Genomic DNA, 13,339 nt, shown 5'->3' with positions numbered 1-13,339 from the left:
GGGCCATGGCAGGAGCCGAGGGGGAGTAGCCACGGCTGGAGAGGCAGATGTGAGTTACCCCATGGGGGGCTGCAGGGGGATGGGGTGAGGGGTTTGTCTGTGCCAGGGCTTGGGTTTTATCGTGCTGCCAGTGCCAGCAGGGAGTGGAGGTCTGCTCAGAGCTCTCACCCTGCTGAAGGTGGTCAGTGCTGTGGGGCTGGAGACGGAATCACAGAATGCTTTGAGCTGGTGGGGAGCTTAATTCTCATCCAGCCCCTACCATGGGCAGGGACACCCTTCACCATCCCAGCTTGCTCCAAGCCCGGTCCAACCTGGCCTTGGACACTTCCAGGGATGCAGAGGCAGTCACAGCTTTTCTGGGTAACCTGTGCCACGGCCTGCCCACCCTCACAGGGAAGAATTTTTTCCTGATAACTAATCTAAATCTACCTTCCTTCAGCTTGAAGCCATCCCCCCTTGTCCTGTGGTTTTTTTAAAGCTTGGTATGAGGGGTCCGTGGGGGAATTCAGAGGTTCTTGGTGGTTGAGAGGCAGAGGGAAAGACTCACCTGGCTCTGCTGGAAAACCCATGGCTGAGAATGTACCTTGGGACTCTCTGAGGAGGGAAAGATGAGGCCAAACATCCCCTTGGACATGTCCTCGCATCATCTGTGGGGGGAGGTTCCCAGCCTGCAGCCCCTCAGCTTTAACACAGCCCCAAATCTGCTTCCCATTAATTGTCCCATGGGAAATCCCACCTAGGTCAAGGATGGCTCAGCTCCCTGCCATCCCCAGGGCTTGCAGTAACCCCCAGTCTTGTGGCTTCTCTGGGTACAAAGATTCTTCCAAGAGCATCCCAGGACAGCAATGGCTTGAACCTTGCTCTGCCCTGGCAATGTCTCCAGTCAGCTCTACAGAAAGTCGTTATTCAATTTTATAGCAATGTTAATTGAACAAGTGGGAGTGTCAGGCCAGCATCCCAGTGCAGAGAGGATTTTTCCCTGGGAATGGGAGGGTTTCACACGTGCTGCCTCAGGCAGGACCCAGCCCATCCTCAGACCCTCTGCAGGGAAGGTGCAGGAGATGCAAAGTGCCCAATCTCTGCACACTCCCGAGTCCTGGAGAGAGAGGAGAAATCCTGGCATAGTGCACGGGATTTTCTGTACAAAAAGCAAAGGTTTGGCTTTGCCAAAGCAGAGGCTCACACCCAGGGCACGCAGAGGCCGATGCTGCGGCTTTGGGGAGGTTTTAAACCTTTGGGCCCCGTCAGCACCAGCATCTCCCACCCGTGCAGGAAACAGCTGCAGCTCCAGGCACGGCTCTGGGGAGGGATGTGGCTCCTGGGAGCCCTCTCAGGCAGCAAAGGGCACATTTCCACCACGGCCACCTCGTGCTGGGTTAGAGCTTCCTGCAGCTGCTCCGTCGTGCTGGCTGCAGACCCCGCACGTGGCACAACACAGGAGCTTTTAGCAGCCAGCTCATTCTTCAGAATGTAAAGTTTTGAGCAGATTTTTATGCTGCTGAGAACTGCTCCTGTGCCTCTGGCATCACATCCAGGGCACAAGGGCACGGGGAGCCCACGGGGAGGATGGGACAAGCAGCCTGTGATAGGGACAAGAGCCCATCCACCTCCAGCTGGCACTGGTTCAACAGTGCCTAAAGTCTCCTGGGGAGATTTCCCTCCCTCTTCTGCTCTGACATGTCTTACACATCAGCCTGGCTTTCACTATGACACCAGAACACCCAAGAGAAAGGGCAGGAATGACACACAAGGTCATGTTTCTGGTATTTTCAGAAAAGCCTGTAAAGACAGGAATGATCACAGCGCTTGTGCTCCACTGGCAGGTGCAGGGGTCCCCAGACCCTCGGGGCACAGCACGGGGCCACCTCTAAGCCAGGGTGGGCTCTCTGTGTGTCCCCTGGGGCTGGCACAGGACACACACACAGCTTGGAAAGCAGATTTGGCTGCTCTTGCTCAAACCTGGGATCAGAGAGGGCTGAGGGACACCAGGACCTCCCTGCCAGGGGTCCCAGCCCTAGAAAGGGACGAGGTGGCTGCAGAGCAGCCCGGTGGTGGCCACCCCGTACCCACCTGTGTCTCTGTCCTGCAGCCATGGATGGGACACGTGTGGGGCAGGATGCCATGAAGAACTGCACTGACCTGGAGTACTGGGACACCCTCGTTTCCCAGTGCATCCCCTGCAGCCTCGCCTGCAGGCAGTCCCCGGCCAGGAGGTGTGATGCTGTGTGTGGTGAGTGCTGGGGTGACTCTGGATGGAAGAGTCAGGGATGGGGCAAAGCTGGGAGGGAGAATCAGACCCCAGGATGAACCCAGGGCAGGCTCTGAGCTGGCTCAGATTTGCAAATCTTCAAGCCAAAACCACTGGGGGATGTGACAGCTTCCCTTGGATGAGCTGGGGCTGGAAACAGCTCCGGAGCGAGGCCAGGAGCAAGTGCCTGCACCTCTGCTCCCTGCTGGGGTCACAAGGCTGCATCAACACTCGTGTCCCCTATCAGGGCCACCCCACCCTCCAAAGGCAGGGTTGGGGGGCCACCAGGTTCAGTGGATAATGATAAACCCCCAACCTGGGGCAGGCACTGAAAAACAGGTGGGGAGGAGGAAAAGGGAGAGAGAAACTTTGCACCCCAACCCTGCACCAGCACCCATCCTTGAGTCACAGGCTGAGGTGGCTTCAGCCCCTCCCCCTAGGCTCATTCAGCAGCCACAAGTGAAAATCTCCTCGTTGAGGACAGGAGGTGCCATTCCTGGCATCCTGAGCCAGCGCTGAGGCAGGTTTTGGTGTGTCCCAAAGAGCCGTGCAAGCCCTGGGATGGCAGCAGCAGCTCTGAGAGCAGCAGCCAGGAGCTCCCAGGTGAGAGCAGCTGCCTCTGCCTGGCTGAGACCATCCCCAGCCTGAGCAGCTGCCAGCAGACCCCTGTTCCCGGCTCTCCAGCCCAACACCACCCCAAATCCATGGATCTGTCACCCTGGCAGCCCTGCAGATGCTGTCAGTGCTTCGGGCACTGGGCAGGTCTCACCCCAGCAGTGAGCTGGGCTCATCCTCTCACCAGACCGGGCATTGGGGTGGTGGAGATGGGCTGAGGACACCGTGATCATCTCCCTGCCCTCCCCCAGAGTCCATGGACTGCAACAAGAGACCTGGATTTTACTACGACGACCTTGTGAAGAACTGCATCGAGTGCAGCTCGGTGTGCGGGCAGCACCCCAAGGAATGTGCCCTGTCCTGCGACCGTGAGTTGGGGAAGGGGCACCAAAACACCCCCACTTTGTCCCAGGGGACTGCACTTCTGGGGGCTTCCATTTCACTGGGGCTGGGGAAAAGCAGCCAGGGCATCTCTTTCCCATTTTCTCCATCCTACAGTGTTTTTTCCCTGTCGTGTGCTGGTGTTTTACAGCAGCTGTGGATCCCACCCGGCTGAGCTGCCCCCAGCCCTCGGGGAGGGAGAGTAGGAGGGCTCAGGGAGATCCCCAAGATCTCCAAGTCCTGCCCTGGGGCTGAGACGATCCCTGGAGATGAGGGAGGGTGTGAACGGGGTGTGGGAAGGGATCTCCTCTATCTCACCATGGCAGGGAGGTGCCAGCGAACAGAGGGGACACAAAGCTGCTCTCAAATTCCTTCCCAGTGAAGGCCACAGGTGCTTTCAGCTCTTTCCCTGTCAGAAATCCACCCCAGGGTGTCTGAGCTGCCCCTTCTCTCCTGCCCCACAGCCACGCCCGCAGGGCCGGCGGCAGGGCTGGAGCAGAAGGCGTGTGCGGAGCAGGAGCCGTGGCTGGTGCTGTACCTGCTGCTGGGGCTCTGCCTCTGCTCCCTCATCTGCTCCCTGCTCCTGGGCTGGACCCACCTGCGCAGGAAGGGAGAGGGGGTCTCCTGCCAGGCCAGCGCTGGGACCTGCCACCGCCGGGAGGACCCTGCCAAAGGTGGGTGCTGCAGCGCTGCGGGCACTGGGAGAGGCTGGGGAGCTCGTGGGGGGCAGCCTCAAAGCCTGGGGAGGCAGAAAAAGCAAAGACAACGAGTGTGAGCCTGGAAGAGGAGCAGAGGGGACCCCTGTGCCCGATTCTGTAACCCCTCAGGCACTCAGCAAAGCCCCAAGCACAGCTTCCCTCTTGGAGCTGCTCCATAGCTCCATGGACCTCTCCAGCCTCCATCCAGAGGCTGAGGGGAGAAAAGCCAACTCTCTTCCAAAACAAACACCTGGCCCAGAAAAACCCAGTTCTAGTTCTGCAGCCAGAGGGGCTTCACAAAGTCCTTGTGTTAGGGAGAAAAGCGCAAAGGACAATGTGGAACAATTCAACATGGAAAAGGTGTTTTTATTCCTCCTCCTTTTCTTCTCTCCTGCCTTTCCAAAGAAAAATCGCCTACTTACCTATTTCTGCACACACATCACACACATCCATGTTTACATAAATCCACCTCAAAGCCATGAATGTCAAAAATCACAGAGGAACACCCCATGAGCCAATGTGACACCTGGAGTCACTCCAAGGACTGTCCCTCAAGCCATTCCTGTCTGCTTTGCTGAAAGACACAGGGATCAAGGGGTCATTTTTAAGATAAGCCACCAAGTCTGGAGAGATTTTCTGGGTGTTGTAGGTGATGCAGTGAATCCATGCTGGGTGTCCTCTCCAGTTCCAGGAGCAGCTTTTCAGAGGCTCTAGTGCAGCACTTCAGAGCATTCTCAGGTAAAAGCTGCTCCTAAACCCCCTCGGCTGACGCAGAGTTTATTTGCAGATCGGCTGGTGGAAGCTGGCAGTGTTGGTGACGGATTCACCAGCATCAGAATCCCAGAGCCAGTGGAAACCTGTGGCTTCTGCTTCCCTGGACATGGCTCTGCTGTACAAGAGACCAAATCCTGTCACAGCAGCTCCTGTCACCCTGGGGAAAGAGCTGCTCCCTCCTTCTCCGGGATCTGCAGCACGGGAAGCGCTGGGGCCATTCCCAGCCCTGACGACGGCCACTTCAAAATCATCTGTTCTCCTTCCCAAGAGAAGACACCCATGGTGTGAGGACAGTGGATGTTCCAGCACGGGATCAGAACGGAGGGATGCTCCCTCTGCCCCCGAATCAAAGCTGCTTCTCTGTTGCCAGTGCCTGGAACAGCCTCTACCCAGCCCAGGCTGTGCCAAGGGCTGTAGGATACGCACGGGGTTGGAGGTTGCACAGAGCTGTTTGCTTCCACTCAGGAAACTGAATTCCCTCTATTCCTGAGCACTCCCAGTGAAAGAAGTCGCTTCCCATGTAGCAGCATCTGACTTCATCCTCCAGCTTGCCCTGGGTGCATCCTGGCCATTGGGGACATCTCATGGGGCCTTTTCATCCTGGTTCCACCACCAGCATCCCTGCAAAGGATCAGGTGGTGCCCACTGGTCCCCATGGAGAGCTCACCTCTCCCTGCTTGGAGATTCCTTCATGCATCAGAACTATTTTCAGCACAGCTGTAAATGTCTCAAATGTGGAATTGGATCCAAGGATTTACTGGTGAAATTTATGAGTCAGTGTGGGAAGCTCCACTGTCAGTTTCCAGCCAGGAGTGATGGTGAGGCTTTGCCTCATGACCAGGACACGATGCTGAACATGAGGAGCTGGGACAGGCACCAAAATCCTCAGTGGAATTTGGTTTAAATATGAAAATTCATCCAAGGCTGAGATCTTTCTACAAAACTGGATTTATGTATATCTGGCCTGGGTTATTCTGAAGAGCTGGTAGAAGTGAGGAATCAGCTGGAGATAAAGCTGCTTTGAGAGAATACTTTTATCTAACCTGGCTTTGAAAGCTACCAAGGAAAAATAGGGGTTTCAATGTGTAACTTGAAGTTCACATTTCCACTAAAGGAGACTGTAGGAAGTTCTTGTTTGGTGAGGAATCCCTCTTGGTAGGAGCCTATCCCCTCCACTGTCTCAAACTAGAGCTTTAAACTTGTAGGAATAAATGTAATTCAATATTTTCACGAATTGGTGCTGGGAAAGCAGACAGCAGACATGAGCAGAGTTATAATGGATTCTATCCCCTCTATATTGTACAATCCTTTAAATGTAAAGACTTTCTTATCATCAAAAAAGGCATTGCCTGGGAGGCTGAGCCTCTCACTGGTCACCTGCCACTCTCTTGGCACTCACAGTCCATGGTCTCCCAACCTCCAGACCTTCTCTATGTCCCAGCAAACCTGGAGACCCCCTTGGCCTCTCTTCTCTCATCGGCACCTTCCCCTCCACCTCCACAGCAGCATCCTCCACAGCCTCAGCTCCCTCCTGTGGAATCTGTTCCAGTGCCCTCAGCTCTCCTGCTGTCAGTTCCTGTGATCCCCAAAGCTGTGCTTTCCTGCCCCACAATCTCCTACACCCGAATCCTCTGGCATCAATAGCAACCCAATTCCTCTGGGACTCCAAAAGCCTTTCAGCCCCAGAAGTCCCCTTGGCCTCCAACCCTTGCTCAGCCTCAGCTCTCCCTCATTCTGCACCCTGGATGGATTAACCTCTCCCTCAGCCTCCCCAGGCTCTCGGGTCCTGTTGCAGCTCAGCCTCTTTCTTGCCCTCCCACCATCTCCTGCTCTGCCCTTCTCTCCTACATCCTTCAGTCTCCCTCTCAGTTCTCCTCAGGTTCCTGCTTGTGCTCAGGCCCCCAAAGCCTCTTGTCTTCTCCTTGCCCCTCGCTCCTGCTCCCTTCCTGCAGCACCACGTCCCCCACCCTCCCTGGGGCCCCCCAGCACTGACAGCCCCACATCTCTTCCTCCTCTGGGTTTCCCTTCCCAGACTCTGCAGGGAGAATCCCAGGATGGTTTGGGTTGGAAGGAATCTTAGAGATGATCCCATTCCACCCCTGCCATGGGCAGGGACATTTTCCACTGTCCCAGGTGGCTCCAAGCCCCTTCCAGCCTGGCCTTGGACACTTCCAGGGATCCAGGGGCAGCCACAGCTTTTTGGGGCAACCCCTGCCAGGGCCTCCCCACCCTCACAGGGAGGAATTTTTTCCCAATTTTCCATCTAACCCTGGCACTGGGAAGCCATTCCCTCTTGTCCTGTTACCCTTTGCCCTTGTCCCCAGTCCCTCTCCAGCTCTCCTGGAGCCTTCTCTTCTCCAGGTGAGCATCCCCAGCTGTCCCAGCCTGGCTCCATGGCAGAGGAGCTCCAGCCCTCAGAGCAGCTCTCTGGACTCTCTCCACAGTTCCACATCCTGTTTATGTCAGGGGCTCCAGAGCTGGAATCAGTGCTCCACGTGAAGGGTTTTGCACTTACCTTGGGGCAGCACCAGCACATCCTCCCCTGACACCAGGGCTGGGAATGCCCCCAGCTCTGTGCTCCCTCTGCCCAGGCACTTCCCAGCAAGGACAGGGAATTCAAGAGAAAGGAGAACCCTCAGCAGCAGCCGGTGCCTCACCAGGCTGCCCCTTTCCAGCAGGGAGCTCCTGGGGACACGTGGATCCAGTCCAGCTCTGGTGCCCTACAGACCCTCAAGTGTCACCTCCAGGAACCCCTGGTCCTGGTATTTATACAAAGAGATTCAGAGCCTTATTTAAAAACAGGACAGAATTAAGTGAACACGTGGCACCAGTGTTGCAGTTAGAGCATCCCTGGAGGATCAAGAGGCATCAATTATTCAAATGAGAAGGATTTTAGGGCCATGCCTGTGCCAGTGAGAGCAGGAGCTGACCCTGTGTGGCACCAGCAGCTCCTGCCCCAGCTGGCTCAGGAGGCCACTCACCTCACACCCAGGCAAAGCCAGGGTTGGGACAGGGCTGCTCCTCCTGTCACCATGTGGTGTCTCAAAAATTGGGGAAAACACTCATCAGAAGCCAAGTCCTTCCCAGATACAAGAGAGAAACATCCCTCACCCTCCCCTCCTTGTGGGAATGTAACTACAATTATCAGCAGAGAAAAGGTAACACAGAGCAACTTCAACAAATTAGCAGGAAAAAAATGAACACCCTTAGCTGGAGAACCAAGAGGAATCAATGGTTTGGCATCATATTCTACAGCCACTGGCCAGCAGCTCCAAAGGGAGACATCAGTTCCAGCATTAGAGGGACACTGTACAGGACAGCAGCAATTCCAGATGGGTTGAGTTAAACCAAGTGGAATTAAGGACACTGATTCTGAGCAAGAGCTCCTGCCTAGGGTTTAACCAATTCTCACATTTCTGCTTTCTCCATCAGGCAAAGCTTTATCTCTACTCCAGTAGCTGAGGGACAGGAAAATGTAGCTAAAACCACTTTTCTGGCTGTTTTTGTGTCCCCTGTAGAGCTGTGCTCACTGCTGGCAGGTAACAGAACACACCCCACCGTGAGCCTGCATCGCTGCACCAGTCTTTGTTTCCAGTCATTTCTGCAAATGCCTCCTCCCAACAGATCCAGCTGTGCCGATAGAAAATGAACCTCAAAATAAACAAGTCAAGCCCAAACTGCTCCCCCGGACGAGGAGCTGTCACTGCTGACTGTCAGCACATCAGGGACCCTCCCTCCGCCTGTTCCGTGGCCGGCGTTTTCCTCCAGGCGATGTTGAGGGAGCTCCACGGAGGAACCTCCCGGCTCTGCCGGGAATAATTCAGAGCAGGAGCTGCCTGGCTGCTGCTGCAGGGATGGAGAGGGAGAGAAGGATGTGTTTGAGAGGACGCAGCATGAGGGGTAGCGCCGCTCGTACGGCAGCAGCTGCTTCTCTATTTTTATAGGAAAAGGGAAAATGCTGCCCGCTCCTCTCAGAACCGGCATGGATTTACTGCTGCTGGAAATAGAACCTGGTGTGATTCGGGCAGGGACACGGGGGCTGGGGTGGCAGGCGGGACAGGGGGGAAAGAAAAGAATAATAGACCTTTTAATACCCCAAGAATTCCGCTTTTGAAAGCAGAAAGAGACCCTTGAAAGCTCCCCCCGAGAACCATGTGCAGCCGCACAGAGCAGAACCCTCTCCACCAGATGGGCGGGGAGGAAAAATTAAGAGTGATTTATACGGCTGCCTCGTCCCTAAACAATTTGTTCCTAAAGGCTTAACAAAGCCGGCTGCAGCAGCTCCGCCGGCTGAGCCTGTGCTGTGGAAAACAGAATTCATTAGAAGGGCAGCCAAAGGCTCAGACATCGGCGCCACAAAGCGAAGGCACCGGCGGAGCCATCCTCATCCTCACCGGGCGGTGGCAGTCCTCATCCAGGCGGGAATGCCAATGCAGCAGCCGGGAATGACGAGGGGCTGGCTCCTGCCTTCCTCCGCAAGGCTGCTGCATTATTGAGAGCGGCGGAGCATCCGCACGATCCCGTGCCCGGCCCGGGGGAAGGAGGGGCCGCGGCTGCCGCTCCCCAGCCGGGCTCCACCGCAGGAACGCTCCGGTTCAGCCGTGCGCCACCGAGTGCCGATGGAAATGGAATTAACCCGGCGCGATGTGCTGTTCCACAGGCAGGGAACGCGATGGCCTCGGCAGCACTACCCACACCACACCCAACCTCCTGCGCCTGACTCGAGATGCTTCAACTCATCCTTTCCTCCTCCTTGCCCTGTCACAGACGTACAAAACCTCCTCGTACTGTTCCAGGCTGTGTGCAAATCGAAAGAATTCCATCGTCCTTCTGCTCAGCTGCTCTTGTAAGGTGGTCATTTAAAAACCAAATACACTCAATTCCCTTATTTTCCTGTTTTTCTGTTTATCAGGCTGTGTCTCGGGTGGGTTAGACAGCCGTACCTCATTCCTAGAGCACAGAAATGAAGGCTTAGATCCCTCCCTGCCTTTCCACACTGGCAAAGCCAAGGAATGGCTGGCTGGGGTTTTATGCAGAGGTTAAAGATCAGAGAAGCTGTGGCTGCCCCATAATCCCTGGAAGTGCCCAAAGCCAGGTTGGACAGGGCTTGGAGCAGCCTCAGATTGTGGAAAGTGTCCCTGCCCATGGCAGGGGCTGGAACAAGATGATCCTCAAAGTCCAATCCAAACCACTCTGCGACTTTTGGTGCGACACCAATTTACCCAGTGCCCAACTGACACTTCACCCTCTCCACAAGGGAGAACAAAGCTATTTCTGCTCTTCCAGCTCTGTTCTGAAGGCTTCCTCTCCCAGGCTGCGATTCCACCCCCAGCCCAAGCTCCTGAGAGCCAAGATCCAGCACGAGCAGCTCCCCAGAGCGATGGAGGGGGAGGAAAGGCCCCAGAGCTGCGAGCTGAGAACACCAACACACCGGCTGTGGCACTGCAAGAGGAGAAGAGCACGTGAAGAGTTAATCCATGTGGGAGGATACAAGGAACCAATACCAGCCTAGCACATACCAGGAAAATGTGTTGTTTACTTAGAGCACTGCAGAAGGGCTCAATAGCAGCGGATCCATCGCTCAAAGCTGCCCGGGCAGCGACCGTTCCCAACAGATGGTACATTTTTCACGACTGAGGTTCTCTCAAGTGTCAGATATATATATATATATATAAAAATCCACCTTTGGAAGGCAGCAGGGGAAAAATAAAACAAACCAAAACCAGCAACAATAAAACAAGCGCTTTTGAGAAATATCAAACTTATTCACAAGATTAAAAAAAAAACAAAAAAGAAAAAAAACAAAACCAAAAAGAACCAAGACCACTCTTACAGTATAAACACGCCAATTCATTCATTTTTACTGATGGTTGCATTTATGAATTTCATTCTCGTGAAAAAAGGGAATAAAAGGAAAAAAAAATTAAGAAAATAGCTATTTATAGAAAACAAAACAAAAAAGGGCTCAAACAACAGAATCTGTGCTGATGCTTTTGGATGAGCAGTCCGATGGCATTGAACATTACCTGTGCAAGCAGGCACGCTTGAAAACCTGTCTGAGTACTGCAGCTTCAGTTCCACAATCCAGGATTTCTTTTATGGTTGTTGGAAAAAAAAGAGCCTAATAGTTTCATACTGTATTTATTTAATAACTAAAATTCACAAATAAAAAGATACTTGCAAAGTCCTTTAGTTGTCTCATCCCCTCCTCCTCCACTCTACTGCTTTCAGACCCATATGCATAAAAAAATGGGTTTGGATTTTTAAACTTTAACTGTTATATGATTGGTCGTTGGAGCTGAAGCACCAAATGGAGAAGATGCTTTATGGAGATGAGGGTAGAATCCTTTGCCTTCCCACACACATTTTGGAGGAACACAGGAGATGTACCAGTGCCCGGACTCCTCTGCTCCCATTTCCCCCACCCAGAGCATTCCTTTCATTTTATATTTCCTCTGTTAAGTGACTGACTGCAGCCTCTTTTCCCCCTTTCTGTCCTCGTGGGACTGCACACACGTCGGACATTGTTCATTTCTCACTCTCCAGGCTGTGAGTCAGTGTCAAGTAGGTCCTGTTACAGCTCAGTGCGAGTTGGTTTGTAATGGGTCTTTTCATTTCAGGTAGGTTTGTGTGTCGATTCAGAAGGCTTGCGTTGTTTCTTCCTTGTTTACATCTGACAAGCTGCTGGATAAGGCTATTCATACTCCAGGAACTGTTTGTGATAGAACAGCAAATATCTGGAAGAAAGCAGAGGGACAGTGTCAGTTCTGTGCTGAAGCAGATGAGTTTCCATTGATGCAACCATAAGACATGAGGGCTGTTAATTCTGGTTTTCTTTTCAATTTGAGGCGATTCCAGGGACAGAGAGAGGAGGGAAGACAGCTGACATAATTTTACCAACAACTCAGGGAACTGAACAGCTGTACATCAAAGAGAAGCCCCATGGATACCCCATCCCTGGAAGTGTTCAAGGCCAGGGACAGGACTTGGAGTAACCTGGGATAGTGAAAGGTGTTCCTGCCCATGGCAGGGGGTTGGAGTGAGATGAGATTTAAGGTCTTCTCTTAGCCAGGCCATTCTGTGATCCTATGAAAGAGTCAAACCTTGTAAAATCTACTCAGGAACTGAAAACTCTGGAAGATTGGATTCTGCAGGTGCCCAGTCAGTCAGCAGCCATTTAACACTAATGTGACACAAAATAAAGGTGCTTTAAGATGGAACTGTGGCTTTAGAGATCAGACCAGGATTATTGCAAACTGCCTCCCATTTACTAGAACAGAAGCAAAATGAAGCAGCAGCCATGTGTGTGAACACCCGTGTTCCAGTCAAACATCTGATGTGTCAATGTGCATTCAAATCTGGTGTTTTAAAGGATGAAATCCTTCCTGTCCCTAATTACTGTGTGTACTGGTACAGAAGGGAGCCCAGCCCCTGAACAGTCACACAGATGAAGGGGACTGATCCCCACATAACCCTGTTCCCACACTGACACAGCCACTGCTGAGTCCTCAGAGAACTTGTGGGATGTTCCAATTGTTTTAATTCCATCCAAGTCCTATGGATTCCCTCACACGACACAGAGCTACCATGTCAGCCTTCATCTGAACCAGGGAAATGCATCAAAGCTCAAAGCAGCCTTTATGGGCAATAGTTGTATTGTACATCCTCTCCTCCTTGCCTCTGGCAGGTTCTTCCATGGGCATAACCCCATCTGAGCACCAGGCATGTGTTACTGAATTACAACAAACTCATTTCTCTGCTCACCTCAAAGCAGAAGTTCCCTGTCAAGTCATTTAACACTAAAATTCAGGTATTATAGATTTCTGTTTTTACTTCCCAATTGAAGTTTAAAAAAACGAAAATAAGGAAAATCTATTAAAAAAATTACAACCTGAACATTGTGCCTGCAGCAATCCTTGAAAATGTCATGAATAATTAAAACAAAAATGGTAAAGACTTATCTCTGCAGTACCAAGTCCACAGACAAAAATGCAAAATGAAGACTTAAAACCTTCAGTTGCTTTTTTCTTGGAACATACACTAGTCCTCAGTGCTTTCCTAAAATGAGGAACACCATAGTGCTTCTCTTGAAAAATACTGCTCTGTCCTCCCAAAACTTGTGTAATACAAATATCAGAAGCCATAATGTCAATCTGAGATTAATTTAAAGCCACAATCTTAGAAACAGCTCATGTTCTCTACCTGCCTCCCATAGAGCCTTGCTATTCTGGGTCACAGCACTTCCTTAATGGCTTTTCTTCAAATCTTTTACATTCATAATAATCCAAAGGTTCTGCAGGCACAGACTGGATTGTGTCCTAGAGGTAAGCACTGCTCCTGCACTGGGTGATCACATCACTTTGGTTTTCAGAATCCTTTCCATTAGCAGGAATTTGGACATGAGCACCAGTTCCAGACATTGCAGTGTCATCTGATGTCCCCTCCCTTTCCTTCAGCAAATCCAGGGCTATAAAGCAATTATGTATAAATATAATTGTCCAGTCTCCATGCTGAAGCACTGAGCATTACAAGAGATACTCAAGAGAGAAATTATCCTTCTCTATGATTAAAATTAGTTTTTTGAAGTAAGGAAAACACAACAAAGGTTAAAGTTTGCCTTCCT

General features: G+C 52.3%; 2 protein-coding genes across 2 annotated transcripts in view; one reads left to right on the top strand and one right to left on the bottom strand.

Moving 5' to 3' along the window:
- Nucleotides 1–5,376, top strand: TNFRSF13B (TNF receptor superfamily member 13B). The gene is made up of 5 exons (XM_058849490.1): nt 1–49; nt 2,090–2,230; nt 3,115–3,235; nt 3,674–3,918; nt 4,730–5,376. Exons 2-5 carry the CDS (start codon nt 2,092–2,094, stop codon nt 5,002–5,004), a joined length of 780 nt encoding a protein of 259 aa, XP_058705473.1. The 5' UTR covers nt 1–49; nt 2,090–2,091; the 3' UTR covers nt 5,005–5,376.
- A 5,465-nt stretch (nt 5,377–10,841) lies between these two features.
- USP22 (ubiquitin specific peptidase 22) overlaps nt 10,842–13,339 on the bottom strand; it is a 92,723-nt gene continuing 90,225 nt past the window's right edge. The window contains exon 14 of the mRNA XM_058849468.1: nt 10,842–11,453. Within this exon, the coding sequence (XP_058705451.1) occupies nt 11,411–11,453 (43 nt within the window). The 3' untranslated portion in view covers nt 10,842–11,410. The remainder of the gene's footprint in view (nt 11,454–13,339) is intronic.

This window comes from Poecile atricapillus, chromosome 14 (genome assembly GCF_030490865.1).
Source record: "Poecile atricapillus isolate bPoeAtr1 chromosome 14, bPoeAtr1.hap1, whole genome shotgun sequence".
In the NCBI taxonomy this organism is placed as follows: domain Eukaryota; kingdom Metazoa; phylum Chordata; class Aves; order Passeriformes; family Paridae; genus Poecile; species Poecile atricapillus.
This window is presented reverse-complemented; position numbering and strand designations above follow the sequence as displayed.

Coding starts and splice junctions, on each gene's coding strand:
- TNFRSF13B (XM_058849490.1), top strand. CDS start 2,092: ATGGATGGGACACGTGTGGGGCAGGATGCCATGAAGAACTGCACTGAC. Junction 2,231..3,114: donor GAGGTGTGATGCTGTGTGTG/GTGAGTGCTGGG, acceptor GCCCTCCCCCAG/AGTCCATGGACTGCAACAAG. Junction 3,236..3,673: donor GCCCTGTCCTGCGACCGTGA/GTTGGGGAAGGG, acceptor AATCCACCCCAG/GGTGTCTGAGCTGCCCCTTC.